Raw genomic sequence first — 26656 nt, forward strand, 5'->3', positions numbered from 1 at the left:
ATCCACAAGATACGGAGAGAATTGAGTATAAGGTAACAGGATAAAAAGGATTTAAATTAAAGGATTATAATAGAGGATCATAAAAAGGAATATAATGTATTGAGAAAGGTTAAAGGAACCTAAGTAATAAGATCCCGGGTATGATCCTTCAAACGATAAACGAGAACGAAAGTTAAGCGAACCGTAAAACAAATAAGTGACCAAGAGACAAGCTTGTATAAGAAGCCAGGGATTGTGACATCATCAAACCACAAGGTGTGGACAAGTGGGAGCATAATGACATGTGCAAGGTGACACAAGCATGACATAGAAGGGAAGGAAGTGTGGTTGAATTATAACCACACAAAATCAAGGTTAATTAAGTCATTAACCAAAAACAACACAAAAATCAACCAACCAAGCAAATCATTTCATTTTCAACAAACAAAACACAAAAATATCTTTCTTCCCAAGCTAGCTCTCGGCCCATTTCTTAAAATTTGAAGATCCAAGCTCCACCACTTACTATTTAGCAAGGTAATTATCTAAGCTTCCCCATGGATAGTTCCATACTTCCTATAAGTTTAAGCTTCTAATTCCAAGCCAATCTTTTTCTATAAATCAAAGAAGAAGATGGTGAATAGTAACCTTCAAGAAATAACTTTAGTTTTCTTGAATTTTTATGAAAGATTAAGGTTATACAAGCAAGGATCAAGGTTCTTTAGGCATTCAAAGCTCTTATGTTGTGTTAAAAAGCTTCAAGGAAGGTATAATCTCTTAACCAAGCTTTGTTATTGAATGTTAAGAGCATAATATGAGTATTTTAGTTCATGAGAGGCTTGATGGTTGTGTATGTAGAGATTAGTGAGTTTTGGGATGTTGTTGGATTGGTAAATGTTGTTGTTTTGATTAAAAGAACTTAAGTATGGTTAAAGTTAAGCTTAGGCATAAGTATGAATGTTAAACTTGAATTGGTTGGGGCTGTTATGATGTGTTTTGGATGGATGTTGGTTGTATGATTGATTTGAGGTTGAATTGTGATGGTTTTTGAATGGTTTAAATTTGGGAAATCGCGTAAATATAGCCGTCGTAACGTCCAATTTTCTTTAGACTGTTTTTGTGCATAACATTAGGACCCGAGAACCCTCTGCTAGATTATGATCACTGCCATGTTTAGATAGCTCATGTTACGAGCTTCGTTTTGATATGTAGTTCGTTCGATTCCGATGCACGGTTTAGGAGAAACGACCGTTTCAAGTAACGGCGTTTCGCGAACGAAACTTTTTCCCTCGCCTTACTTTGAAACATAGGTTAAAGACCAAAAAGGGTTAATTAATGTATGAAACATTTATGGTACGTGTGTTAGGCAGTTGGTAAGACACTCGCGAAGGAATCGCTTTAAAACTCGTAAAGGTTAAATTATTAAAAATGGTGGAGCCGAGGGTACCCGAGTGACTTAAGCGAATCAGTGAGCGCAAAACGAGCGTTAGAGTCTAAGTTAGTTAAAGTATAGATTTACAAGTGACTTTGGTTTAATTCCAACTTACTTGTTGCTTATAGGTTACCAGACTCGTCCCGAGCCATTCGTAACCCCCAGTCGCTCAGGCAAGTTTTCTACCCATTATACTGTTGCTGTGATGTAAATATATGTATATGCATTATCTTGTGATATTGCATGATTGTTATTAGCAAATTTTGCGATATATTGGAGCATGCTAATATGGTATATATGCATGTCTGTTTCGTAATCTGGTTATCTATCTGTTGATTTCAATGCTTATAGTTGCATAATACCTATGCTAGAAATAAGCAAGTAGTTGCGTATACCCTTAGTATAGGGGATAAAAGGTGAACATATTTCTAAACCGGGAGTCGATGTTCCCGAGTATATTATATATATATATATATATATTTATATATTTATATATATATATGGATATAGTTTTTAAAACTATGGATCGAATAAGGTTTATTCGATACCTTTATTTTATTATTTGAATATTCATTCGAGGACTTATGACTCCTTTTACTTTATTAATGAATATTATTTTGAATATTATTCGAAGGCGTATGACTCCTTTTATTTATTTATCTGAATATTATTTGAATATTCATTCGAAGGCTTATGACTCAGCTTATTTATTTATTGAATATTATTTTGAATATTCATTCGAGGGCTTATGACTCAGCTTATTTTATTTATTGAATATTATTTGAATATTCATTTGAGGATCTATGACTCCGATTATTTGCTGAAATATATTCTTTATTTTATTAAAGAATAAGGTGTAAATAATCAAACTTATTTTCGGTTATTCAAATAAAGATAATACTTTCATATAAGTATATCTTTGGTTATTTAATACTCGTTTCAAGTATAAGTTTTAATACTTCTACTTCAATTATTTTTATAAAGATTATTCTTTATGGGAATATTATTTAAATAATAATATTCAGTCATTTTCTAAATATTCTGGGGACTGATTTACTTCATTAAATCAGCTTTACTCCAAACACTCTATAAAGTGTTTTCGAGTCTTCAAAATGATTTTTAAAAGTTAGAGCGAATCCCAAAACTCAATTTTATATTTAAGATCTTCCTTTTTAAGGGGATTTAAATACTCGCTTAAAACCTGAGGGATCCGGCTCTGTGGTGTATTTTATATTCGCAACAAGGTTGCAGTTTTGGTAAATGAATTGATTACTTACCCAACGTTCGGGAAGTAAGTCCATCTATTGAGTCGGCATAAGCAACATGGGCTCAGTGGGCGTCCATGATAGTGTAAGTGGCTCAGTGGGAGTCCATCAAATGCATAAGTGGCTGAGTGGCAGTCCAGCATAAGGTCCTAATTATGACCAGGGTGATGACCAGTGGGGAATTCGTCCATCTACTAGTAGAAAAGGTTACTTATGGGTATCTTTGCCTGATCAGCAAGATATCTGGTTTATGCCAAAGGTTTTCTTTTCCTTCCAAATTCATTGGATATTGCAACTCTGTTCATACTTTACATAACAGAGGTTCCAGGAAATGTTTTAGAGATATATATATGTAGATATATATATATCGGGACTAAATAAAGTATTCTCGTAACTTTATTTCATTCAATAATATTTCAAAGATTGAATCTATTCAAATCTTGTCTTGTAGTCTCATCTATGTGATGAACTTTTGAAACTGATTATAACTTGAACGGTGGTAGTTCAAGTAGTATTGGGAAAGATATAAGTATATTGGGGTATTTGGTAACCTCATCTTTTAAACTTATATCTAATTAATAATTGTCTTATGAATGACAAAGATTTTCAGAAAAACGTTGAGACAAGGTTAGATATATGAGATCACCTTGCAACGATATTTTTTTTATACAGTTATACACTGGGACTTTGTGTATATTATGCATGGAAGAGGACTTCCAATATTTTGAAAAGTATATATGTATATATACTGAATATTTTGCGACTTCATCGCATTAAGATATCAAACTTGGTTCATTTCTTTTGACCAAGACTTTCATGAGTATTATGAGTAGGCTCATATATTGTAAATCATTATACATATTATTTTGGTGGGCTTGCTGCTCACCCTTGCTTTATTTCTTCATCACACAACAACAGTTAGGAAAGATGGCCAGACTCCAGCAGACCCAGCCCAAGCGCGTGGGAAGCGTCCCGCGTCTTCCCGTTGATGTTGTAGCTGCTATAGCTGCAGAGGTAGATCTATTGTAGATCAGACCATCTACTTTTGAGAATCAATTATGTATAATTATAACTTGTGGCAGATAATGGCAATTAACTGTAAATTTATCAAGTAATCATTTTGGGTTGTAATAACTTTTAAATTGTGGATTCAAAGACTTGTACTTATTTAAATTTCATCTCTGAGACTATAACGGGTTGTGGTGTGTGTTAGTGTGGGGTCACAGCATAAGGTTATTATTATTAATTAAGTGAAGTGATATTGTGGAAAGAAAGACCGTGACGACCCGGATCCTCGACCCCGGATCTGGGGGTGTTACAGAAATGGTATCAGAGCTAAGCGTTATAAACCTCAGAGATGATGTGACGTTAAGATAATAAGTTCACAAAGATAATAAGAACTCTTGCCAAGTTCATAGTCGGGCTACCTAATGTAGTACTGACAGTTAAAACCCTTATGGGAACCCTTATAAATATCGTGATAGGAGCGTAGTTCGTTATCGTATATGGTAGCGGGACTCCGAACCCTGAGGTTGAGGAGCAACATCGCGATGATATTTTATTACTAATTGGAGATCGGATTGTGGATCCGATAGAGTGTCCTAATGCAGGACCGGATGATGTTGATATTGAGGAAGTAGCGGTTGAGGATGTCGTCCTAGAAGGGATAGTTGTTGAGGAGGATCCCATGGAGGATCCTGACGGGATTGGATAAAGGACCACTGATGAATTGATGACCATGGTTTGGTCGACTACCAGAGGTAGGATTGACCGGTCACTACCGGAGGTTCGTTCAAGTTTGTAAAGATAGTAGCCCCTTGAACACGGCTTACTCATAAGACTGAGAAGTTCGAATAGACAGAGAAAAGCGAGAACAACTTTTAAGAACTGAAGCAAAGGTTGGTGACGGCCCCTATGTTGGCATTGCCGGATGGAAAAAGGAGATTTGTGAAGTGTAGTGACGCTTCACACAAGGGCTTAGGATGCGTGCTTATGCAGCACGGTAAGGTAATCGCGTACATGTCAAGACAATTAAGGTAATATGAAATTCGATATCCCCGCTCATGAGCTTAGGCTCGTGGCAATAGTTTTACCCTAAGGATTGGAGGCACTACTTGTATGGAGAGAAGTGCGAGAATTACCTAAGCCGTAAGTGCTCTAGTACATTTTCACGTAGAAAGAGCTCAACGTATGCCAGAGGAGGCAGTTAGAGCTAATCAAGAATAATGATTGGGAGATTCTTTATCATTCGGGGAAAGCCAATATGGTGGCTGATGCCCTTAGTAAAAAGGAGAGACTCAAGATGATAATGTCTTTTGGAGAGTTTATAAGAGATTTTGAGAAAATGGAAATAGAAGTGAAGGTAACCGGAGCCGGTACCGAAAAGCTGTTTGAGATTGCAACAGAGACCGAATTATTGGAAAAGAGCATACGGTGCCAGAGAAAGATGATAAGGGAATAATGAGGTATTCCTATAGAATTTGGGTTCCGAAAGTTCAAGAGCTTAAAGATGAGATCTTAGATGAGAGCCATAGTTTGAGGAATAAGATTTAGAGCAAACCCTGAACGCGATAGTCAGGGAGGTCGCCATCAAGATAGAAGGAACCCATGACATAATGGAGTGGAAAATGAGGATTTTAAATTAAAAGATGACCCCAATTATGGGGAGTAGGATGAAACATTTTATACTAAGGAAACAGAAAGTCGAGTAAGGAAAGGAGACCCGAGCCGGTACTCCTATACGACAATTCATGGACCTGTCTAGACAGAACTTAGACTATTATCCCCAACCACCACCTTGAGGGAACAATGCGGTAGGAAATTCTTTCATGACCTTTAAGTCGCTAAGCTCTCAGAGTTCCAAGGAACAAGCTGACCCAGTCGAGGCAAGAGCCTGGCTAAAGGAAATAGATGAATCATTTGAGATTCTAAATGATTGACGAACCACAAAAGACTGTTTTGTCACTTACCCTCCCAAGAGAGAGACCACCCGCTGGTGAAAGGCCAAGGAAGGCACGGAGCAAGAGATTATAATAAACTGATTAAAGTTCAGCCAATTGTTTTCGGGAAAGTAATTCCCAAGGTTATGGAATAGTGTAAAAGCTTTAGAGCCAGAACAAAGGCAGACGAGTATGATGAATTATGAATCTAAGTGGTAAAAGTTATCAAGATTCGTTCTGAAGACACGAATCCAGAGTGACGGGATGTTTGAAATCAATGCTTATGTTGTGTTGGTTCATGAAATAATGATAAGAGAAGGAAAAAAAAAAGAAATTGAAGTGGAAAGGAATATAACGACAATAGAGTTTGAGGTATGATAAGGGAGTTGGGTATGAGGAAACCCTAACGACTCGTAGCAATAGAAATAGAAAAGTATGCATTCGTCAGGATGAGGGTGATTCACCATAAGTTAAAATTGATGGTTGAGGGCATAAGAGATACATATAGTTTATCCCCTGTAAGTTGGGAGGATTCGAGGAAACCTTGAGATAATTTGAAGGATAAATAATGAGACGCGGATAGACTAAGGGGATAAGAAAGTAAGAAATTAAGAAAAATTGGATGAAGGAAGTGACCTTCAAGAAGGTGAAGTGTAAGACCGGTGGCATGATACCCAGAAAGGGAGACGCCAGATATGAAAGATATCCCAACATTGAGGTGACTGTTGAGATAAACAACAAAAGTAAATAAGGAATTATTAAGAAGAAGTTCACGTTGAACACGACCAATATCTTCCAGAACATCCATGTTATCGTTACCAGATTAGGCAAGAAAAGCGGATAACCGTTGTTATCTTTTGGAGGCCATTTTGATTAACCTCATTTTGTATACAGATGTTATTGTGAAATTAGGCATTTACTATCGAGGTGGGAATGATTGAATAAGATACCCATATCAGGGATATATGACTTTATTTATCCATGGAAGGATGCTTGTACCTTTTTAAAGGTGGAATTAAGGATAGAACATCGGTAACTTAAAACGAATCCTAGGGGAATGCATAAAGGTTGGCATTTCACCCTTGATAGGGATAGTATGAGTTTTGACAGTATGAATTGGAAAGCATTAAGGTAATAATAACCTTTAAGGATCAGTGGAGAAAATTTTTCAGAAGTATATAGACAATGGTTCTAGTATCAGTAAATGGTATTTTGATATGCCCTGTATATAGGGAATATAGGAGGAACGATTGAAGGATAACCTTAGAGGTTTTACAAGGAGAAAGGAAATATTCGAAATTCTCAAGAATAAAAATGTTGATAAAGGAAATATGACATAATTATAATGTTGCCAAGTGGGGCACGTGTTAAACCACGAGAAAGTATGGATCGAACCAGTAATGGTCGAAATTGTTCAGGGCAATTAGGACTTAAGATAAAAGATGTTCTAATTATGATTGAGAGTCAGTCATGACAGTGATTAACCTCTAAAGACTGAGACAATAACTTATGGAAAAATGGTGATTTTTTTTTACTCAGCAGATTTTAAGGAAAGCATTTTCACATAAGCTGTGATTGAAATAAGGTAGAAAATTTATTTGGAGGTGGTTAATGTGACATTGACTGTAAGGAAAATTTTACTATCAGGAAAGGCCAAAGAGGTGGCCGACACTTTAAAGGTAAGTGGATAATTATAGGCGCGTGTGCCAAAAGAATACAGTGATGATGGTTAAAAATGTGAAGGTTGAATTATGGTTAGGAAGATTGACATTCCTTCTGATGACCGTGCAATACCCAACCGTAATAGTAGTTGGTAAAGGTTTAATTCGTGTAATCGCCATGAACGGGCTATCTATCTTAGAAGGTCCTATCTTGAGATAAGCCAGAACCATGTTTCAAAAAGGACTAGACGAACCTTTGAGTTAAGTCTTCTATTTAAGGCATATGATTAAGAATGGTATTAACCTGCTATCGTTGCTTTGATTGAAACTCTTCTGCACTTTTATCTGCTTCATGTCATGTATGTATGTCAGGATCAGGAGTGTTCTTCATGAATCAGGAAGGGTGATTATGTTACCTCCTTAGAAGGATTTGATACGAGATGTATGGACTCCGTATGGTTAGCTATTAAGACTTCTTGGAAAATGAATGACTACAGTAGGTCAGTGGTGGACCATAGTAAGGCAGCAATGATTCTGCGAGTAATGAACTGATTACAACCGTGAGAGTTGTATTGGAATGGGTGTTGAGATTGAGTACCACTAATCGGGTCATGGTAGTGTATAAGTTATCATTGATAGACTAATTAAGTAGAGTATCTACCTAGTGAATTATTATTCTTTCTTATCAATAGAGAGTCGTATTATTATACGAGGAAGGTTGCGGTGCAAGCATAGAATTCAAGTAACGATGATGTCTAGAATGAGATCCCAGATTCGATTTTCGATGTCGAGGGAGTTTCAAAGGTGATTGTGTATAAGCTCGAGGAAGAGCATGGGTCCATAGAATGATGGATGGAATGGCAAAAATATTTAGGCATGTGATATGCGATGCTATAATACTTGATGTTGATATAAATACATATATGTTTTGTTCTTCTATGACAAACCTCTATAGTTCAGAGGTAGGTTCCAAGCCAGATATTTTATGGCAATAAAATTTTTTTTTATGAATATACAATTCTCTTCAATTCATTCTTTTCTCTTCTTTTCATTTCATGTAAGCTGAGAAGAACCACCCTTCCAGAAGGGGAGGTATTGCCGAATGACTATCTATCTGTGTGATAGAAGCCGAGTAGGATACCAGCTATTGTTTAATTGCTTGTCAAGTACTAAAGGCTGGCCACCTTCTGTACTAACTATGCGATATAACAAGTGTTCATGATCATAGTGATCTCTCAACAAATTCCTTTCCTTCTATATGATTGATCAAATTTTGGAAAATAGAAACAACTGAAAAAGGAGTAATAAAGTGGTGGTAGTATGCGGAATGGGAACACATTCGTGATACTAAGGTTGACGTGGTTATTAAAAGGTTATAGAACGCTAACGAGCAAAAGTATAACCAGTATAATATTAGGAACGGAAGGTAGTAGCGATTACGAACTGGAAAAGAATGGGTATTGAGAAGCAGAAGCTCTAATGCTAAAAGCAATAATGAGAGTCTGTGCAATAGACTTGAAAGAATTTGGAATGATCACTTAATTCGGATTGAGTTATCTTACGACAATAGATCATATGTCATTATCGAGATGTCGCCTTATGAGATCCTTGAGGGAAGACAATGTCGATCTCCCTTATGTTAGGATGAAGTTGTAGAGCGCAAGATGCTCGGACCCGCAGTAGTCCAAAGGACCAAGGATATGATAGATCTAATCAGAGGACGGCTGGTAGTAGCCCAAGATGGACATGATAAGTATGTTGATTTGACACGAAAGGATAAAGAGTATGAAATAGGGGACCTAGTAATGTTATAGGTATCCCTTGGAAAGGATTGATGAGGTTCGGAAAGAAAGGAAAGCTAAGTCTACAATTTGTTGGACCCTTGGATATATTAAGACGTTTGGGAAGTTAGCTTATGAGCTAGCCCTAACCCCGAACATGTAGCAGGTCGTAACGTGTTTTACGTATCAACGTTAAGGGAGTGTAATTCAGATGCCAGATAAATAGAGGCATATGAGCGCATAGATATGCAACCCGACGTAACCTATATGGAGCAACCAGGAAGGGTTATAGAGTGAAAAGGAACAAGTGCTTAGGAGGAGGATTATCAAACTAGGCAGAGTTTGGTGGTAGAACCACAATGTGGGAAAATTGACTCGAGAGTTAGAAAGTGTAATGCTAAGAAAGTATCCCCATTTGTTTCTATCTGATTCCGGGACGAAATCCTTTTAAGGAGGGGAGACTGTAATAACCCCAATTTTTGAGAAATTTTGAAACCCTTATGAATAGTGTTTTTGCTGAACGAGAAAACTTTTCATGCCACGCTATGTAGGGGTTCTGTTATGGATATTCTGGGATATTATTAGTACTCTATGAAGTATATAAGTGTATGTAAAGATCGTCAGAATCCAATTCCGAACACTTTGGTTTTTCCCGGAAATCCACAAGATACGGAGAGAATTGAGTATAAGGTAACAGGATAAAAAGGATTTAAATTAAAGGATTATAATAGAGGATCATAAAAAGGAATATAATGTATTGAGAAAGGTTAAAGGAACCTAAGTAATAAGATCCCGGGTATGATCCTTCAAACGATAAACGAGAACGAAAGTTAAGCGAACCGTAAAACAAATAAGTGACCAAGAGACAAGCTTGTACAAGAAGCCAGGGATTGTGACATCATCAAACCACAAGGTGTGGACAAGTGGGAGCATAATGACATGTGCAAGGTGACACAAGCATGACATAGAAGGGAAGGAAGTGTGGTTGAATTATAACCACACAAAATCAAGGTTAATTAAGTCATTAACCAAAAACAACACAAAAATCAACCAACCAAGCAAATCATTTCATTTTCAACAAACAAAACACAAAAATATCTTTCTTCCCAAGCTAGCTCTCGGCCCATTTCTTAAAATTTGAAGATCCAAGCTCCACCACTTACTATTTAGCAAGGTAATTATCTAAGCTTCCCCATGGATAGTTCCATACTTCCTATAAGTTTAAGCTTCTAATTCCAAGCCAATCTTTTTCTATAAATCAAAGAAGAAGATGGTGAATAGTAACCTTCAAGAAATAACTTTAGTTTTCTTGAATTTTTATGAAAGATTAAGGTTATACAAGCAAGGATCAAGGTTCTTTAGGCATTCAAAGCTCTTATGTTGTGTTAAAAAGCTTCAAGGAAGGTATAATCTCTTAACCAAGCTTTGTTATTGAATGTTAAGAGCATAATATGAGTATTTTAGTTCATGAGAGGCTTGATGGTTGTGTATGTAGAGATTAGTGAGTTTTGGGATGTTGTTGGATTGGTAAATGTTGTTGTTTTGATTAAAAGAACTTAAGTATGGTTAAAGTTAAGCTTAGGCATAAGTATGAATGTTAAACTTGAATTGGTTGGGGCTGTTATGATGTGTTTTGGATGGATGTTGGTTGTATGATTGATTTGAGGTTGAATTGTGATGGTTTTTGAATGGTTTAAATTTGGGAAATCGCGTAAACATAGCCGTCGTAACGTCCGATTTTCTTTAGACTGTTTTTATGCATAACATTAGGACCCGAGAACCCCCTGCTAGATTATGACCACTTCCATGTTTAGATAGCTCATGTTACGAGCTTCGTTTTGATATGTAGTTCGTTCGATTCCGATGCACGGTTTAGGAGAAACGACCGTTTCAAGTAACGGCGTTTCGCGAACGAAACTTTTTCCCTCGCCTTACTTTGAAACATAGGTTAAAGACCAAAAAGGGTTAATTAATGTATGAAACATTTATGGTAAGTGTGTTAGGCAGTTGGTAAGACACTCGCGAAGGAATCGCTTTAAAACTCGTAAAGGTTAAATTATTAAAAATGGTGGAGCCGAGGGTACCCGAGTGACTTAAGCGAATCAGTGAGCGCAAAACGAGCGTTAGAGTCTAAGTTAGTTAAAGTATAGATTTACAAGTGACTTTGGTTTAATTCCAACTTACTTGTTGCTTATAGGTTACCAGACTCGTCCCGAGCCATTCGTAACCCCCAGTCGCTCAGGCAAGTTTTCTACCCGTTATACTGTTGCTGTGATGTAAATATATGTATATGCATTATCTTGTGATATTGCATGATTGTTATTAGCAAATTTTGCGATATATTGGAGCATGCTAATATGGTATATATGCATGTCTGTTTCGTAATCTGGTTATCTATCTGTTGATTTCAATGCTTATAGTTGCATAATACCTATGCTAGAAATAAGCAAGTAGTTGCGTATACCCTTAGTATAGGGGATAAAAGGTGAACATATTTCTAAACCGGGAGTCGATGTTCCCGAGTATATTATATATATATATATTTATATATTTATATATATATATGGATATAGTTTTTAAAACTATGGATCGAATAAGGTTTATTCGATACCTTTATTTTATTATTTGAATATTATTTGAATATTCATTCGAGGACTTATGACTCCTTTTACTTTATTAATGAATATTATTTTGAATATTATTCGAAGGCGTATGACTCCTTTTATTTATTTATCTGAATATTATTTGAATATTCATTCGAAGGCTTATGACTCAGCTTATTTATTTATTGAATATTATTTTGAATATTCATTCGAGGGCTTATGACTCAGCTTATTTTATTTATTGAATATTATTTGAATATTCATTTGAGGATCTATGACTCCGATTATTTGCTGAAATATATTCTTTATTTTATTAAAGAATAAGGTGTAAATAATCAAACTTATTTTCGGTTATTCAAATAAAGATAATACTTTCATATAAGTATATCTTTGGTTATTTAATACTCGTTTCAAGTATAAGTTTTAATACTTCTACTTCAATTATTTTTATAAAGATTATTCTTTATGGGAATATTATTTAAATAATAATATTCAGTCATTTTCTAAATATTCTGGGGACTGATTTACTTCATTAAATCAGCTTTACTCCAAACACTCTATAAAGTGTTTTCGAGTCTTCAAAATGATTTTTAAAATTTAGAGCGAATCCCAAAACTCAATTTTATATTTAAGATCTTCCTTTTTAAGGGGATTTAAATACTCGCTTAAAACCTGAGGGATCCGGCTCTGTGGTGTATTTTATATTCGCAACAAGGTTGCAGTTTTGGTAAATGAATTGATTACTTACCCAACGTTCGGGAAGTAAGTCCATCTATTGAGTCGGCATAAGCAACATGGGCTCAGTGGGCGTCCATGATAGTGTAAGTGCCTCAGTGGGAGTCCATCAAATGCATAAGTGGCTGAGTGGCAGTCCAGCATAAGGTCCTAATTATGACCAGGGTGATGACCAGTGGGGAATTCGTCCATCTACTAGTAGAAAAGGTTACTTATGGGTATCTTTGCCTGATCAGCAAGATATCTGGTTTATGCCAAAGGTTTTCTTTTCCTTCCAAATTCATTGGATATTGCAACTCTGTTCATACTTTACATAACAGAGGTTCCAGGAAATGTTTTAGAGATATATATATGTGGATATATATATATATCGGGACTAAATAAAGTATTCTCGTAACTTTATTTCATTCAATAATATTTCAAAGATTGAATCTATTCAAATCTTGTCTTGTAGTCTCATCTATGTGATGAACTTTTGAAACTGATTATAACTTGAACGGTGGTAGTTCAAGTAGTATTGGGAAAGATATAAGTATATTGGGGTATTTGGTAACCTCATCTTTTAAACTTATATCTAATTAATAATTGTCTTATGAATGACAAAGATTTTCAGAAAAACGTTGAGACAAGGTTAGATATATGAGATCACCTTGCAACGATATTTTTTTTATACAGTTATACACTGGGACTTTGTGTATATTATGCATGGAAGAGGACTTCCAATATTTTGAAAAGTATATATGTATATATACTGAATATTTTGCGACTTCATCGCATTAAGATATCAAACTTGGTTCATTTCTTTTGACCAAGACTTTCATGAGTATTATGAGTAGGCTCATATATTGTAAATCATTATACATATTATTTTGGTGGGCTTGCTGCTCACCCTTGCTTTATTTCTTCATCACACAACAACAGTTAGGAAAGATGGCCAGACTCCAGCAGACCCAGCGCAAGCGCGTGGGAAGCGTCCCGCGTCTTCCCGTTGATGTTGTAGCTGCTATAGCTGCAGAGGTAGATCTATTGTAGATCAGACCATCTACTTTTGAGAATCAATTATGTATAATTATAACTTGTGGCAGATAATGGCAATTAACTGTAAATTTATCAAGTAATCATTTTGGGTTGTAATAACTTTTAAATTGTGGATTCAAAGACTTGTACTTATTTAAATTTCATCTCTGAGACTATAACGGGTTGTGGTGTGTGTTAGTGTGGGGTCACAGCATAAGGTTATTATTATTAATTAAGTGAAGTGATATTGTGGAAAGAAAGACCGTGACGACCCGGATCCTCGACCCCGGATCTGGGGGTGTTACAGAAATGGTATCAGAGCTAAGCGTTATAAACCTCAGAGATGATGTGACGTTAAGATAATAAGTTCACAAAGATAATAAGAACTCTTGCCAAGTTCATAGTCGGGCTACCTAATGTAGTACTGACAGTTAAAACCCTTATGGGAACCCTTATAAATATCGTGATAGGAGCGTAGTTCGTTATCGTATATGGTAGCGGGACTCCGAACCCTGAGGTTGAGGAGCAACATCGCGATGATATTTTATTACTAATTGGAGATCGGATTGTGGATCCGATAGAGTGTCCTAATGCAGGACCGGATGATGTTGATATTGAGGAAGTAGCGGTTGAGGATGTCGTCCTAGAAGGGATAGTTGTTGAGGAGGATCCCATGGAGGATCCTGACGGGATTGGATAAAGGACCACTGACGAATTGATGACCATGGTTTGGTCGACTACCAGAGGTAGGATTGGCCGGTCACTACCGGAGGTTCGTTCAAGTTTGTAAAGATAGTAGCCCCTTGAACGCGGCTTACTCATAAGACTGAGAAGTTCGAATAGACAGAGAAAAGCGAGAACAACTTTTAAGAACTGAAGCAAAGGTTGGTGACGGCCCCTATGTTGGCGTTGCCGGATGGAAAAAGGAGATTTGTGAAGTGTAGTGACGCTTCACACAAGGGCTTAGGATGCGTGCTTATGCAGCACGGTAAGGTAATCGCGTACATGTCAAGACAATTAAACTGTTTCTGCTTCAGATATGATTGTTTTAGGATCTTAAACTGTTTGTGTGTTAATAGATAGGCTCTGATACCACTTGTTAGGTCACACACACTGTAGAAGGGGGTTGAATACAGTGTATAGCACAATCAAATCGAATTCAAAGAACACAAGTAACAGAAAACAAACTTTATTAAACTCTGTTACAATGTAGAACTGTCCTCTCTCAGTGATGAACAAATATCACGAGAGCTGCTAGGGTTACAATGAATAATATTCTCGATAATGATAATACTTCTAGTGTAAACCCTATGTCTGTGTTTATAAATTACACAGTTACAAGATAATCGCTAATTGATATGGAATATAATTCTGCTTCCTAAAATATATCAATCAGTTATCTTTTCTTCCAAGTATTCCATTCTTCATAGAATTCCTTCTTCATGCATATCTCTTCTTGCGTTTGTCTTGATCTTCTTTCCTTTCAATCAACCGTCTTCCTTATCTGAAAGTTTCCTTTAAGTCCTGATATTATCTCCTGATAAATATCTCCTGAACCTTAAGTACTGATAACTTAAGTTCTGACTTCAGTATAAGTGCTGATTTTAGTTAAGTATTGATTTGTCCTGTTTAAGTAAGATCTGAAAACTAAACACAAATCATATTAGACATGACATTATCAAATATATCTAACATGGGATACTCAGAAGGTCTCAGTATGGGAACCCTAATAGTCTCATATCGACTGTGGATTTGAGTGTTTTTAGTTTCTTCAGTTTTGGTGGGCTTGGTTCGATTTTCTGCTGCTTCAGACATGATTGTTTGGATCTTTACTGTATGTGTGTTAACAGATAGGCTCTGATACCAATTGTTAAGTCACACAACACTGTAGAAGGGGGTTGAATACAGTGTAGAATACAATCAAATCGATTTGGAACACAAGTAACAATAAATAGATATATTCGATATAATAAACTCTGTTACAATGGAACTGTTCTCTCTCAGTGATGAACAAATATCACGTGAGTTGCTAGGTTACAATGTATGATCTTCTCGATAATGATAACACATATAGTGTAAACCTATGTCTGTGTTTATATAGTACACAGTTACAAGATAACTTCTAATTGATATAGAATATAATTCTGTCTCCTAAAATATATCAACCAGATATCTTATATAAGTCTTCTTATCTTCTAACTCTTTCCATGCATATCTTCTTTTGTATTAGCCTTGAACTTCTTTCCTGTAAATCAGCTTCCTTCCTTAACTATTAGTCCTCTCATACTTAAGTTCTGATATCCATCTTCTGATATTTATCTTCTGATAATCTAACATCTGATATCCTTAAGTTCTGACTTCCAGTAAGTACTGATTCCAGTAAGTACTGATATTTCCTGTTTGTTAAGATCTGAAAACTAAACATGAAACATATTAGACATGACATCTCAAATATATTTAACATAATATATATCTCTGGTGGAAAAGTTCAATCCATCGGAAAATTTTTAAATACTTGTATTTGATTATTTTGTATATTTGATTTCACCAATACTTTCATTCCGCACCATAGCCAAATCAAACACAACTATATTTTTATTGAAGAACTGTTCTTAAAATTTAAAAGTAGTCAGAATTACATTAGATTGTTAGGGAATAAAAATATGTTATATCAAATGAGGTGGGTCATATCCTCGACTCTCTTCAACTTGATCTGGCTTGACCCAATTTTAAGAAAATCTAGGATGAGATTGTTTAGAGCCCATGTCCAAATTTGGGCATAACAACGAGTATGAGAAGGCATTTGGGTAGATATAGACGATATTCAGGCTAAAATGAAAAAATCGATATTACTGACGGTGTCAAAACAATTATATTATTGAAACGAGTTAAAAAAATAAAATAAAATAATTTGTTGATCCATATAATAAAATTAGGCTAAAAATTTAACATATTACTTATTTTTTTAATAATTATAATTAATACAATATTAAAACAAATATCTAAAACAACGGTGTATCATATAGATTTTAGGCCAATATTACTCTAAAATCTAAACCGGACGTCATTGGGTCCGTAGGTTGGCATAAACAGAAACGAACATAGGGACACTATTCTTGTCTTTTCCTACGGTGAATGTATTGTAATAAGAAAAAGTTTGGCGTAGCTAGCTTGTTCAAACGGTTGGGTATGTTGCACAGCATGGACCTAAATTACTCCCAATAGTTTTGGGAAAACATCAACATGCATAGAACTTATAAGTAATAATTACAATCCTAAAATTCAAAAACTGAAATGTCAAATATCCTCGTTCCTCCCCCAAAATGCAAAAGTATAGTCAAATGTTAAGAAGAGTCAGATGCGGTACCCACCCTCCACACACAACCACAGTATAATAGAATGTTTCAACTCCATTCTTATATTATGAATTAGTAGGGTAGGGTACATTATTATTTAAATACTAGCGTAAAAATCTGTGCGAGACACGGGCCTTCATAAATATTAAAATATTATTTAGAACGAGTTTGCATCTATACAAAATAAATTTTGCATATGATAAATGATTATTTTATCTTTTCACTAAATTGTCTTATTTCTTTTTATTTTCATACATACTATTAAAACGGTATTAGATAACTTTGGTGGTGAAAACTTATTTTTTTATCGTACCGTTCGATTTTAACTTATCCCGAAAATTTTGAAATTAGATATTTGTTGAAAGGTATATGATCCAAATTAATAAAAAAATCAAAAATATATCATTTTAACAAAAACATTTGAAATTGTTTGTAGGGATATGCATCCGGTCTCTTCGGGTTCGGGGATTACTATCCCCGCTCCTAATCCCCGAACACATGTTGGATCCGAAACGAAGATTCTTTTTATTACTGACCTCCTTCGTAACGGGGATTTCCACGGGGATGCAAAAATAATTAAAAATAAAAGTTTTGTATTTTTATTAAATTTTTTAAATAAAAAACAATCTGCTAATTTGTAATGTATTAAAATATTGATAATATCTCATATTTTTAATATCAAATCATGTTAAGACTGATTTATAATATAAATGAATGACAAATTAAAAAAATATATTACATTATAATGTAAAAAAAATAGATCAATAAAATTATAGATAATTTTAAAACTATTATAATTTTTTAATATTTTTATTTATAAAACTTTATTGAATAAAATATATAAAAAATATGTACATCATCCTGATATATATATATAAATAATATTAAAATAGAAATTAAAAACCAAATACCAATTTAAAAAATAGAAACTAAAAACGATATATTTTTCTTAAAAATTACTTCGAAATATAACACATATGCTATGCAAATCGATCGTTGAGAGATGTAGAAAAATACGGTGAAATCGAATTTTAAAAAAATCTTACGGTTTGAAGGAAACCTCAAATTAAAAACGGAGGAGAAAAACTGAAATTGGGTGTTGATGAGTGTAAACTAGTTGGGTGGAGTGCTTTTACGAGAGCCATTAGATTATGTTAATTTAATGGTCGAGATTAGTTGTGAATTTATATTTTAAATTTGGTTTGTATTCAATCATGCCTGTATATATGAACAAATCGGGGTTGATAAAGAGAATTTATAAATGTGAAGTAAGTGAAACAAATTGAAAATGAGTATGAGGTGAGTGAAATAAATACGAGATGGTGTCATTTTTAAAATTTTATAATAAAATTATAATAACTAAATAAAAAGGAGACATGTAAATAATATAAACCAATATTTTATTTACTAAAAAATTAAAGTAATAAAAACGAATTTGATAAAAAGATAGGACATGACTTATGTAACAAGAACTTTAAAGTCAACTCAAGAGGTGATGCAGTACAATTATAGTGATATAAAATGTTTGAATAAGAGATCTGGGATTCGATTCTTAATAGATACAATATTATATTTATCTTTAACAGGTATTATATGAGGACGACCTTTTTAAAAATTTCCAAAGGAAAAGGGCAAAATATTATTTGGGCAACCAATAAAATAGCTTAATTACAAAAACTAAATAAAAAGGAGGTACATAAATAATATAAACCAGCATTTTATTTACTCAAAAAATTAAAGTAATACAAATGAATATGATAAAAAGATAGGATTTGTCTTATCTAATAAGAATTTTAAAATTAATTCAAGAACTGATATAGCACAACGGTAGTGATATAAAATGTTTGAGCAGAATGTTTGGGTTCGATTCATAGTATATAAAATATTTTATTTATTTTTAACAAAAATTATATGAGAATTGCATTTTTATAAATTTTCAAAATAAAAAAATAAAATTGTAATTAGACAGCCATTAAAGTAACTTAATTTGTCCTTAATTATTTTTTAATATATGGAAGGAGATAAACACCCTCCCATCGCAACTAACCCAAACAAAACCCAACCCACACTCTTAAATCTTAAATTTTATATATGGAAGGAGATAAACACCCTCCCACCTCAACTAACCCAAATCAAACCAAACCCAACCCCCACACTTAAATTTCACACACAAACGTAGTCCCCCCCCCCGGCCCTCATCAAAAATGGTGTGCTTTAGCATCATAAACAAAATCTGGATTTTGGCCGGAATCCTCCTCCTGGGGGTGGAACTAATAATTGGTCAAAACTGCGGTTGTAGCTCGGCGGATCTATGCTGTAGCCGGTTTGGTTATTGTGGTACAGGGATTGACTACTGTGGGACTGGGTGTCAACAAGGTCCTTGTGACACTCCTCCACCTCAGAATAGTGTGTCTGTAGAGAGTATTGTTACGGATACATTTTTTAATCAAATAATAGATCAAGCAGAAGCAAGTTGTGCTGGCAAAGGATTTTATTCAAGATCCAAATTTTTGGAAGCCACAGAATCCTACTCTCTGTTTGGTAGAGTTGGGTCGGAAGATGATTCGAAGCGCGAGATTTCTGCTTTCTTTGCCCATGCAACCCATGAAACTGGACGTACGTAAGTCTACAGTGTGTTGTCACATACACACACACACATATATTCTGTATATACATGATCCATTATTAGGTCTTGGCAAAACCTTATTATTTATAATTTTTTATACATGTTTGAAGAAACATGTGCTTAATCTCTGTATCTAGCTTCGGTAGGTATAAGGTCCTGAAATAATTGCAGTTAAAGAGTCCATTACAGATCACGACTTATTATAAATGAAAAAGTTCTGGTTAGTTGTTATGGAGTATATGTTGACCCACAGATTCAGTGGCGTAGTTGTTATATATAATTGATGAGATTACATCGCCATTAGAATTAAAACTAAATTAATTGATGAGGATCTAAATACTGTGTAAATACGCGTTGTACTGCAGATTTCTGCTACATAGAAGAGATAGATGGTCCTTTCAAGGACTACTGTGACGAAAACAATACACAATATCCATGTGCGCCTAACAAGGCCTACTACGGCCGAGGTCCCATTCAACTCTCCTGGAACTTCAATTATGGACCCGCCGGAAAGAGTATCGGTTTCGATGGCCTTAACAATCCAGAAATAGTTGCTCAAGACCCAGTCGTGTCATTCAAGACGGCCCTGTGGTATTGGATGAACAATGTGCAGTCTGTCATTACTTCTGGACAGGGCTTCGGAGCAACTATACGTGCTATCAATGGTGCTCTTGAGTGTGATGGTGCTAACCCTGACACTGTCAATGCCCGTGTTTCCTACTTTACAGATTATTGTCGCCAGCTTGGTGTTGCTCCTGGGGATAATCTTACTTGTTAATTTCAAGCTTTACTGTAATAAACGTTGGTGCTCTGCTCCTGGGGGAAATAAATAAGGATATGTTACAGTGATCTTATCATTCTCAAACCATCCAATAAGTCTTAATATATATTATATTATCGTGGTTTTAAGAAACAAATTCCAGGGACACCAGACTGAAATTAGAATAGCCTAGCTTTTGCTCTGTTTGTCTGGTTTCTTTTTTTTCAGCAGCCCTGGTAGGGCTTTCGTAGTTTCTATCGCGGGGTAGGCCCCACGATTTTGTACTGTTGTGTTTACGGACTTTATAAAATTTTACTTCGTCTCTTGTATCAAATTCTTGAATTATCAAATCAGAAAAATCTTAATTATCTTACTCAATACCATATCTTATTATTCTCTTACAAATTCTCTTCAATTGCCTTCCAAATATTCGATAATAAATGGAAAAATTATATTTTCATATATATATATATATATACATATATATTATGTATTAAAAACTAAGGTATTTAATTGCTGTGTTTATTACTAAGGAACGTGAACTTCGAGTCTTGATTTAACTGCTCTTGTGTCTCGTGACTCAATCTGCCTTAACAAGATGCCTACGTACATTGTTATTGCCAAGGATCAAGTCAAAAAAACGTAGTTATGATTTATGGGGTGAGACCCCTTATATAGATGTTGGGAGTCCTTGAATTGGACTTGGTATAGGAGACTTGGTAGTTAAGTCTCAGAATTAGAATGGACTTTGGAGTCCTGAGTGGTAGGAAACTGATTCATTATCCTTCTAGGTCCCTTGGAGGCTAATCTGCAAGGATTTATGTCCTTATTGGGACTCTTCTTAATAGCTGATTTTTCCCTTATTAATTAATTACGAAATTAATTAATATTCGGGGTTTTGGGTCTTCTTTGTTCCATCAGGCCTGATCTGGTTCATCGGGCATGATCAATGTGTTAACCATTTTGGTCTGAATGTCATACATCTTCTTATTGGGCCTAGTAGCCCAAATCATGTGTAATTAATGTAATATTTAATTACGTAATCATGATTTTTTTTATCCCCTATCATTTGCCCCCCAACTTTTGGGAAACTGTATAAGATTTCGCAAAAGTTAAGTTCACTCATTCCCTTACATGGTATCGTTTTGTGTAAAGTGTGGAACGACCTACACATTTACAACGATTTGCCTCATACGTGGCTTCAGGGTTGTTTAAAGACTTCCCTATTATTTTCTTACCATTTCCTTCTTTTTAGAAATTTTCTGGTATTTTTTATGAATTTTCCCTTTATTTCCAAGATTTTCCAAATTTTCTACAATTTTTTAAAAATATTTTCTAATTTTCAGCCCTTTTTCGACTAGGATCCTAGTCGAAAATTCGACCTGGATCCTAGTCGAATTTTGGGCCAGCGTTTTAATCCTGGTCGAAGTATTTCGACTAGGTTCCACGACCTGCATATCGACCAGGATCCTAGTCGAACCTTCGACTTGGATTTTGGTCGAAATTTCTGTCCTTGTTTGATTCCTGGTCGAAGGATTTCGACTAGGTTCCACGACCTGGATTTCGACTAAGATCCTAGTCGAACCTTCGACCTGGATCTTGGTCGAGATTTTCGCCCCTTTTTGACTCCTGTTCGCAGGGTTTCGACTAGGAATCACGACCAGGGTTTCGACCTGGATCCTAGTCGAACCTACGACCTGGATCTTGATCCTCCTTCTCAAAAAGTTTCGTGCTTGATTTATGACCAGAATTTCGACCTCAATCCTGGTCTTATTGATAAGTGCTTTTCTGGCTTCTGTTCGAAAGAATTTGAACTGGATCCACGATTTCAACTTCGACCTCCATCCTGGTCATTTAAAACCGTATTTTTCGGGGCCTGTTCGAAAGAATTCGAATAGGATTTACGACCTCAAATTCGACCTCAATCATGTTCTTTTTAACCTGTATTTTTCGGGCGCTTGTTCGAAAGAATTTGAATAGGATTTACGACCTCAAATTCGATCTCAATCCTGGTCTTTGTTGGGCTTTTCCTAATCCAACTTGGATTGGGCCTTGTTTGGGCCTTTTTCCTAATTCTTTTTGGATTTGGGCCTCGTTTGGGCCTTCACTTTTCCAAATCCTTTTTGGATTTGGGCCTCCACTTTTCCAAATCCTTTTTGGATTTGGGTCTCATTTGGGCCTGAAGATATTCTGGAAAGTTCCAGAACTTAATAATTCTAAAGATATTCTGGAACATTCCAGAATTTGGGCTTTTTTTTTTGGCTTTCAGCTTAATGGGCTTTTCTGCCTTTTCATCTTCCCTTTTTCGTCCATATAAAGGAGTAACTAGGGTCACTCATTTCTCACTTTCTCATTTCTGAATTCCCTTCCTCTTTTCTTCTCCTAAAGATCTCAGAGAAATAATTGTAGGTCGGAGTTTTTGAGCCCCAAAACCTTCACTTAGCAAGCCAGCCCCTTTTTGCAGCGTTACTTCAGGTAAAATGCCTTTCTCTCTTTTTCTTTTGCTCGTTTTTGCATAACTTGTGTTTTAAAATTGTCTTCTTTTGTGCCTTTTTTTTCAGATGGCTGATAAGAGAATGACTCGTTTGGCCAAGATGAACGTGGCCAAAAAGTCTAATGAGTTCCCCATTCGATCAAGGTACACTTCCTTGATTGATATGATCAACACCCGAGGGGATCAGTACCCGTCTGACGCGCATCTGGACGTGCACGACCACATCAGTGTCTTCCGGGATCCAAAGGAGCTGGACAAGTTGAGTACTTGTTTCAAAATCAAGGAACCCTTCAAGCTGATTCTTGTGGGTCCGGCCGACAGGGCCTGTCAATGGAGAAAAGACGCTCTATGCGTCTACAGGGACACTCTAAGGGCAGGTATCAGACTCTCTTTTCACATATTTATCCCTGTTCTGCTAGCCGATGTGGGCATCAGCCCTTGCCAACTCCCTCAAAACTCTTGGAGTTTGATTCTTTGCTATTTATCGCAATGCACCAAGCACAATATCCCTACCTTGGTTGTTGTGTTCAGAAAGATCTTTCAGTTCAAGAACAGCCCTGACAAGAATCCGGGGTGGGTTTCTTTGAACCAACGCCCCACCGTTCCCCACATAGTAAATGGGAAGTCCATCCCTGACAATAACTTGGGGTGGAAGAAGGATTTTCTGTACGTCCTTTGGGAGGGCGGCGATTGGGGCACCCTCTTTCGTTCATCTTTTGGGCTAGTTGTGGATGGGAGCCCGAATGATATAGTTTTATCTGAGGAGGAGACCAGAGCCTTCAACCTCCTTACTCAAGATAATGGGACTTCCCACTCTTGGGATCTTATCAGGGAGACCATTCTTGTAGAACGTGGCCTTTCTCCCGTTCCTAAAAAAAGTATATCTCCTTCCTTCTCTAGTTGTCTTTGTTTCTCCCACTTTTTACTTTGCTAATTTCTCAATTCACTTATCCTATTCATTGCAGCGGCTGAGAAGATCGAAGAGGCTACAAAGCCTAAAGACCTGGAAACGACCAGGATGAAACGCGCCGGGAAGGTCTTCAAAGACCCGCGCCTCGGGGATCGCTTCCCGGAGTTCCTACTCCAGGCGAAGGAAGCAGACGAGGAAGGCCCCAGCCAACCTTTGCGTACAAAACAAAAACCAGGGGCTTTCTTCCAACCCGCTTGGGGAATCCGGAGAAAGGATTCGATTGTTGGCAACACAGCGCTTGCCAAGGAATGGTCTATGCATTCTATTTCTCCTATGGATTATCATGATCTTGTACTTCAACTAGACTTTGAGGCTAACGAGCTTTTCGGAGCTCATACCATGGCTACGGTACGTCTTTTTCTTTTGATATCTATAGCTTCCTGCCGTAATTTTTCTTGTTTCTTACTTTCCCTTTGTCTCTTGCAGGCGAACGTCCACTTTCAAGGGGCAATTCACCAAGTCAAGGCTTGGAAAGTTAGTCTGGAAGACATAAACAAGAAGCTGGAGGAGGCTAACCAGCGTATAGAGGCTCTTGAAGCCCAACTTGCATCCTCAACTTCTGATCTTGAAACGACCAGGGCTGAGATTGTCATTCTCAAGGCTCAAAAAGACAAAGTCTTTGACGGCTGGATGGATACTCAAGAATTCAAGGATTTAATAGTAGAGCCTGATGCCCTCCTCCATCCAGTCAGTTATAAGGAATGCTGAGACGCTGCTGTAGAGGCTATCCAGGACGAGTTTCCTGAGGTCCTCAAACAATCTTCCTTCCCTTGCCCTGTGCAAGTCCCAGCACGTGGGGGTATTGCAGATAAACTCGCCAATCTGATTAAGGATGGCCCTTCAAAGTCCCCGGTTAGAGCGCCATCAAAAAGCCAGGGCCAAGGCCAAAAAAGGAAGGAGCTTGAATCTAGCTTCAAAGAGGAGGAATCTTATTCTGAGGAGGAGACCGAGCCTATTATAAAGAAGGCCAGGGTAGAAGAGCCTCCAAAACCAGCTTCCTCTGTGGCATTCAAGGCGTCCAAGTATAGTTCCGAGGAAACTTCTGCGGAGACTTCTGAAGAGACTTCCGAGGGACCGACTGAAGAGACGTCCGAGGATACTTCGGATACTGGTTCTGAAGAATATGAGCCTTCTAAGGCCTAAGTTCTTTGAATTATTATGTATTTTTCTTTTTTGGACAATATCGAACTTTGTAATTGACTTTTACTATTTTCACTTGTATTGTCCAAGTATCATCGTGTTTTTTCTGAGTTTTCAAACTCAAGTTTATAACTTGGTTTTATCCTTCACAATGCATCAACCTAATAGGCTAAATTAAGCCGAACGCTTTTTATTATAACTTGGTATTCTTGATACCTTACATGAGATGGGTTCAACCCTGATAAAATCTAAACATATCTTCTATTACCAAATATATAAAAATCCTAAGTAAGCAAAACTTCAAGGTGCTTTTAAACCTACTTGTCACTCTGACAAGTGAGAATCGTTCTTTAATTATTTTACACATAGTAAACCTTCAGGTTTTGCGCATGCCAAGTTCTCGGGACTTCAAAACCATCCATAGTTTCAAGCCTGTAGGTTCCTCTACCTTGAACACTCTTGACCTTGTATGGCCCTTCCCAATTTGGGGCAAGATTCCCTTTCTGCCCTACACCAAAAGCTTCCACCTTCCTTAAGACTAAGTCACCCTGTTTGAAAAACCTTTTCTTTAACCCTTAGGTTGTAGTAGAATGAAGCCTTTTTCTAATATTCCACTATCTTCGCATGTGCCTCATCTCGCACTTCATTAATTAGATCCAGGGCTAACCTTTGCCCTTCCTCATTTTTCTTAGCATTGAAAGCTTGAATCCTGGGGGAGGAATGTGATATCTCTACAGCAACAACTGCTTCTGCCCCATATGCTAACATGAAGGGAGTTGCTCCGGTCGTGACTCTACAGGTAGTCCTATAGGCCCATAGTATTGGGAGTATTTCATCCACCCAGTTATTCCTCGACTTCTCGATCCTCTTCTTTAGTCAATCCAGGATTATCCGATTCGCAACTTCCACTTTCCCATGGGCTTGTGGGTGAGCCACATAGGTGAATCGTAATTCAATTTTATTCTCCTCACAATACTTCTTTAATTCCTCATTGTTGAATTGTGTTCCATTGTCCGTGACTAGGATGTGGGGAATTCCATACCGGCACATGATATTTTCCCACAGGAATTGCGCAACCTGCTTAGTTGTGATTTTGGCCAAAGGCTTGGCTTCAATCCACTTAGTAAAATAATCAGTGGCTACAATCAGGAACTTCCTTTTTTCCATGGCCATGGGGGAAGGCCCAAGTATATCCATTCTCCACATAGCAAAGGGGATAGGTGAGTTGATGGAGGTCAGCATCTCGGGGGGTTGTCTAACGACAGGTGCATGCTTCTGGTAGCGGTCACATTTCTTCACATATTCTTTGGCATCGGCCATCATTTCCAGCCAATAGAAGCCTAAACGGGTTATCTTATGAGCTAGCGCTCTGCCCCCCAAGTGTTACCCACATATGCCTTCATGTACTTCTTCAAGAGCCAAGCGTGCCTCATCGGACCTGAGATACCTTAAGTAGGGAACCGCAAAAGATCTTTTATACAAAATCTCATCTATCAAAGAGTACCTTAGTGCTCGAACAACCAAATTTCGTGCTTCAGTAGCATCGTTTGGCAACCATCCGGTTTGAATATGAGTCTTAATGGGATCTATCCATGACGTCCCCAGACCTATAGGACCTACAAGCTTAACATCAATGCTCCGTGTCTTCAGAATGTGGAAGTATACACTTCCTGAGCTTTCCTCTATCTTTGATGAAGTAAACTTTGATAATGCATCTGCCTTAGCATTTTCCTCCCTCGGAATGTGCTTAACATGGCATTCATCGAATTGGGTCATCACAGCCCTTACTAGGCGGACATACTTAGCCATCGTATCATCCCTTGCCTCAAATTCTCCCTTTACCTGGGATATGACCAGCTTCGAGTCTCCACAGACTTTTAAGTTCTTGACTCTGAGTG

General features: G+C 36.6%; 1 protein-coding gene across 1 annotated transcript; it reads left to right on the forward strand.

Annotated features, from left to right (window-relative positions):
• Positions 1 to 18828: 18828 nt before the first annotated feature.
• LOC141686948 (endochitinase EP3-like) lies at positions 18829 to 20245 on the forward strand. The gene is made up of 2 exons (XM_074492060.1): positions 18829 to 19384; positions 19760 to 20245. The coding sequence occupies exons 1-2, from the start codon at positions 18973 to 18975 to the stop codon at positions 20170 to 20172; spliced, it is 825 nt and encodes a 274-aa protein (XP_074348161.1). The 5' UTR covers positions 18829 to 18972; the 3' UTR covers positions 20173 to 20245.
• Positions 20246 to 26656: the final 6411 nt, after the last annotated feature.

The sequence above is a fragment of the Apium graveolens genome, chromosome 9 (genome assembly GCF_009905375.1).
Source record: "Apium graveolens cultivar Ventura chromosome 9, ASM990537v1, whole genome shotgun sequence".
In the NCBI taxonomy this organism is placed as follows: domain Eukaryota; kingdom Viridiplantae; phylum Streptophyta; class Magnoliopsida; order Apiales; family Apiaceae; genus Apium; species Apium graveolens.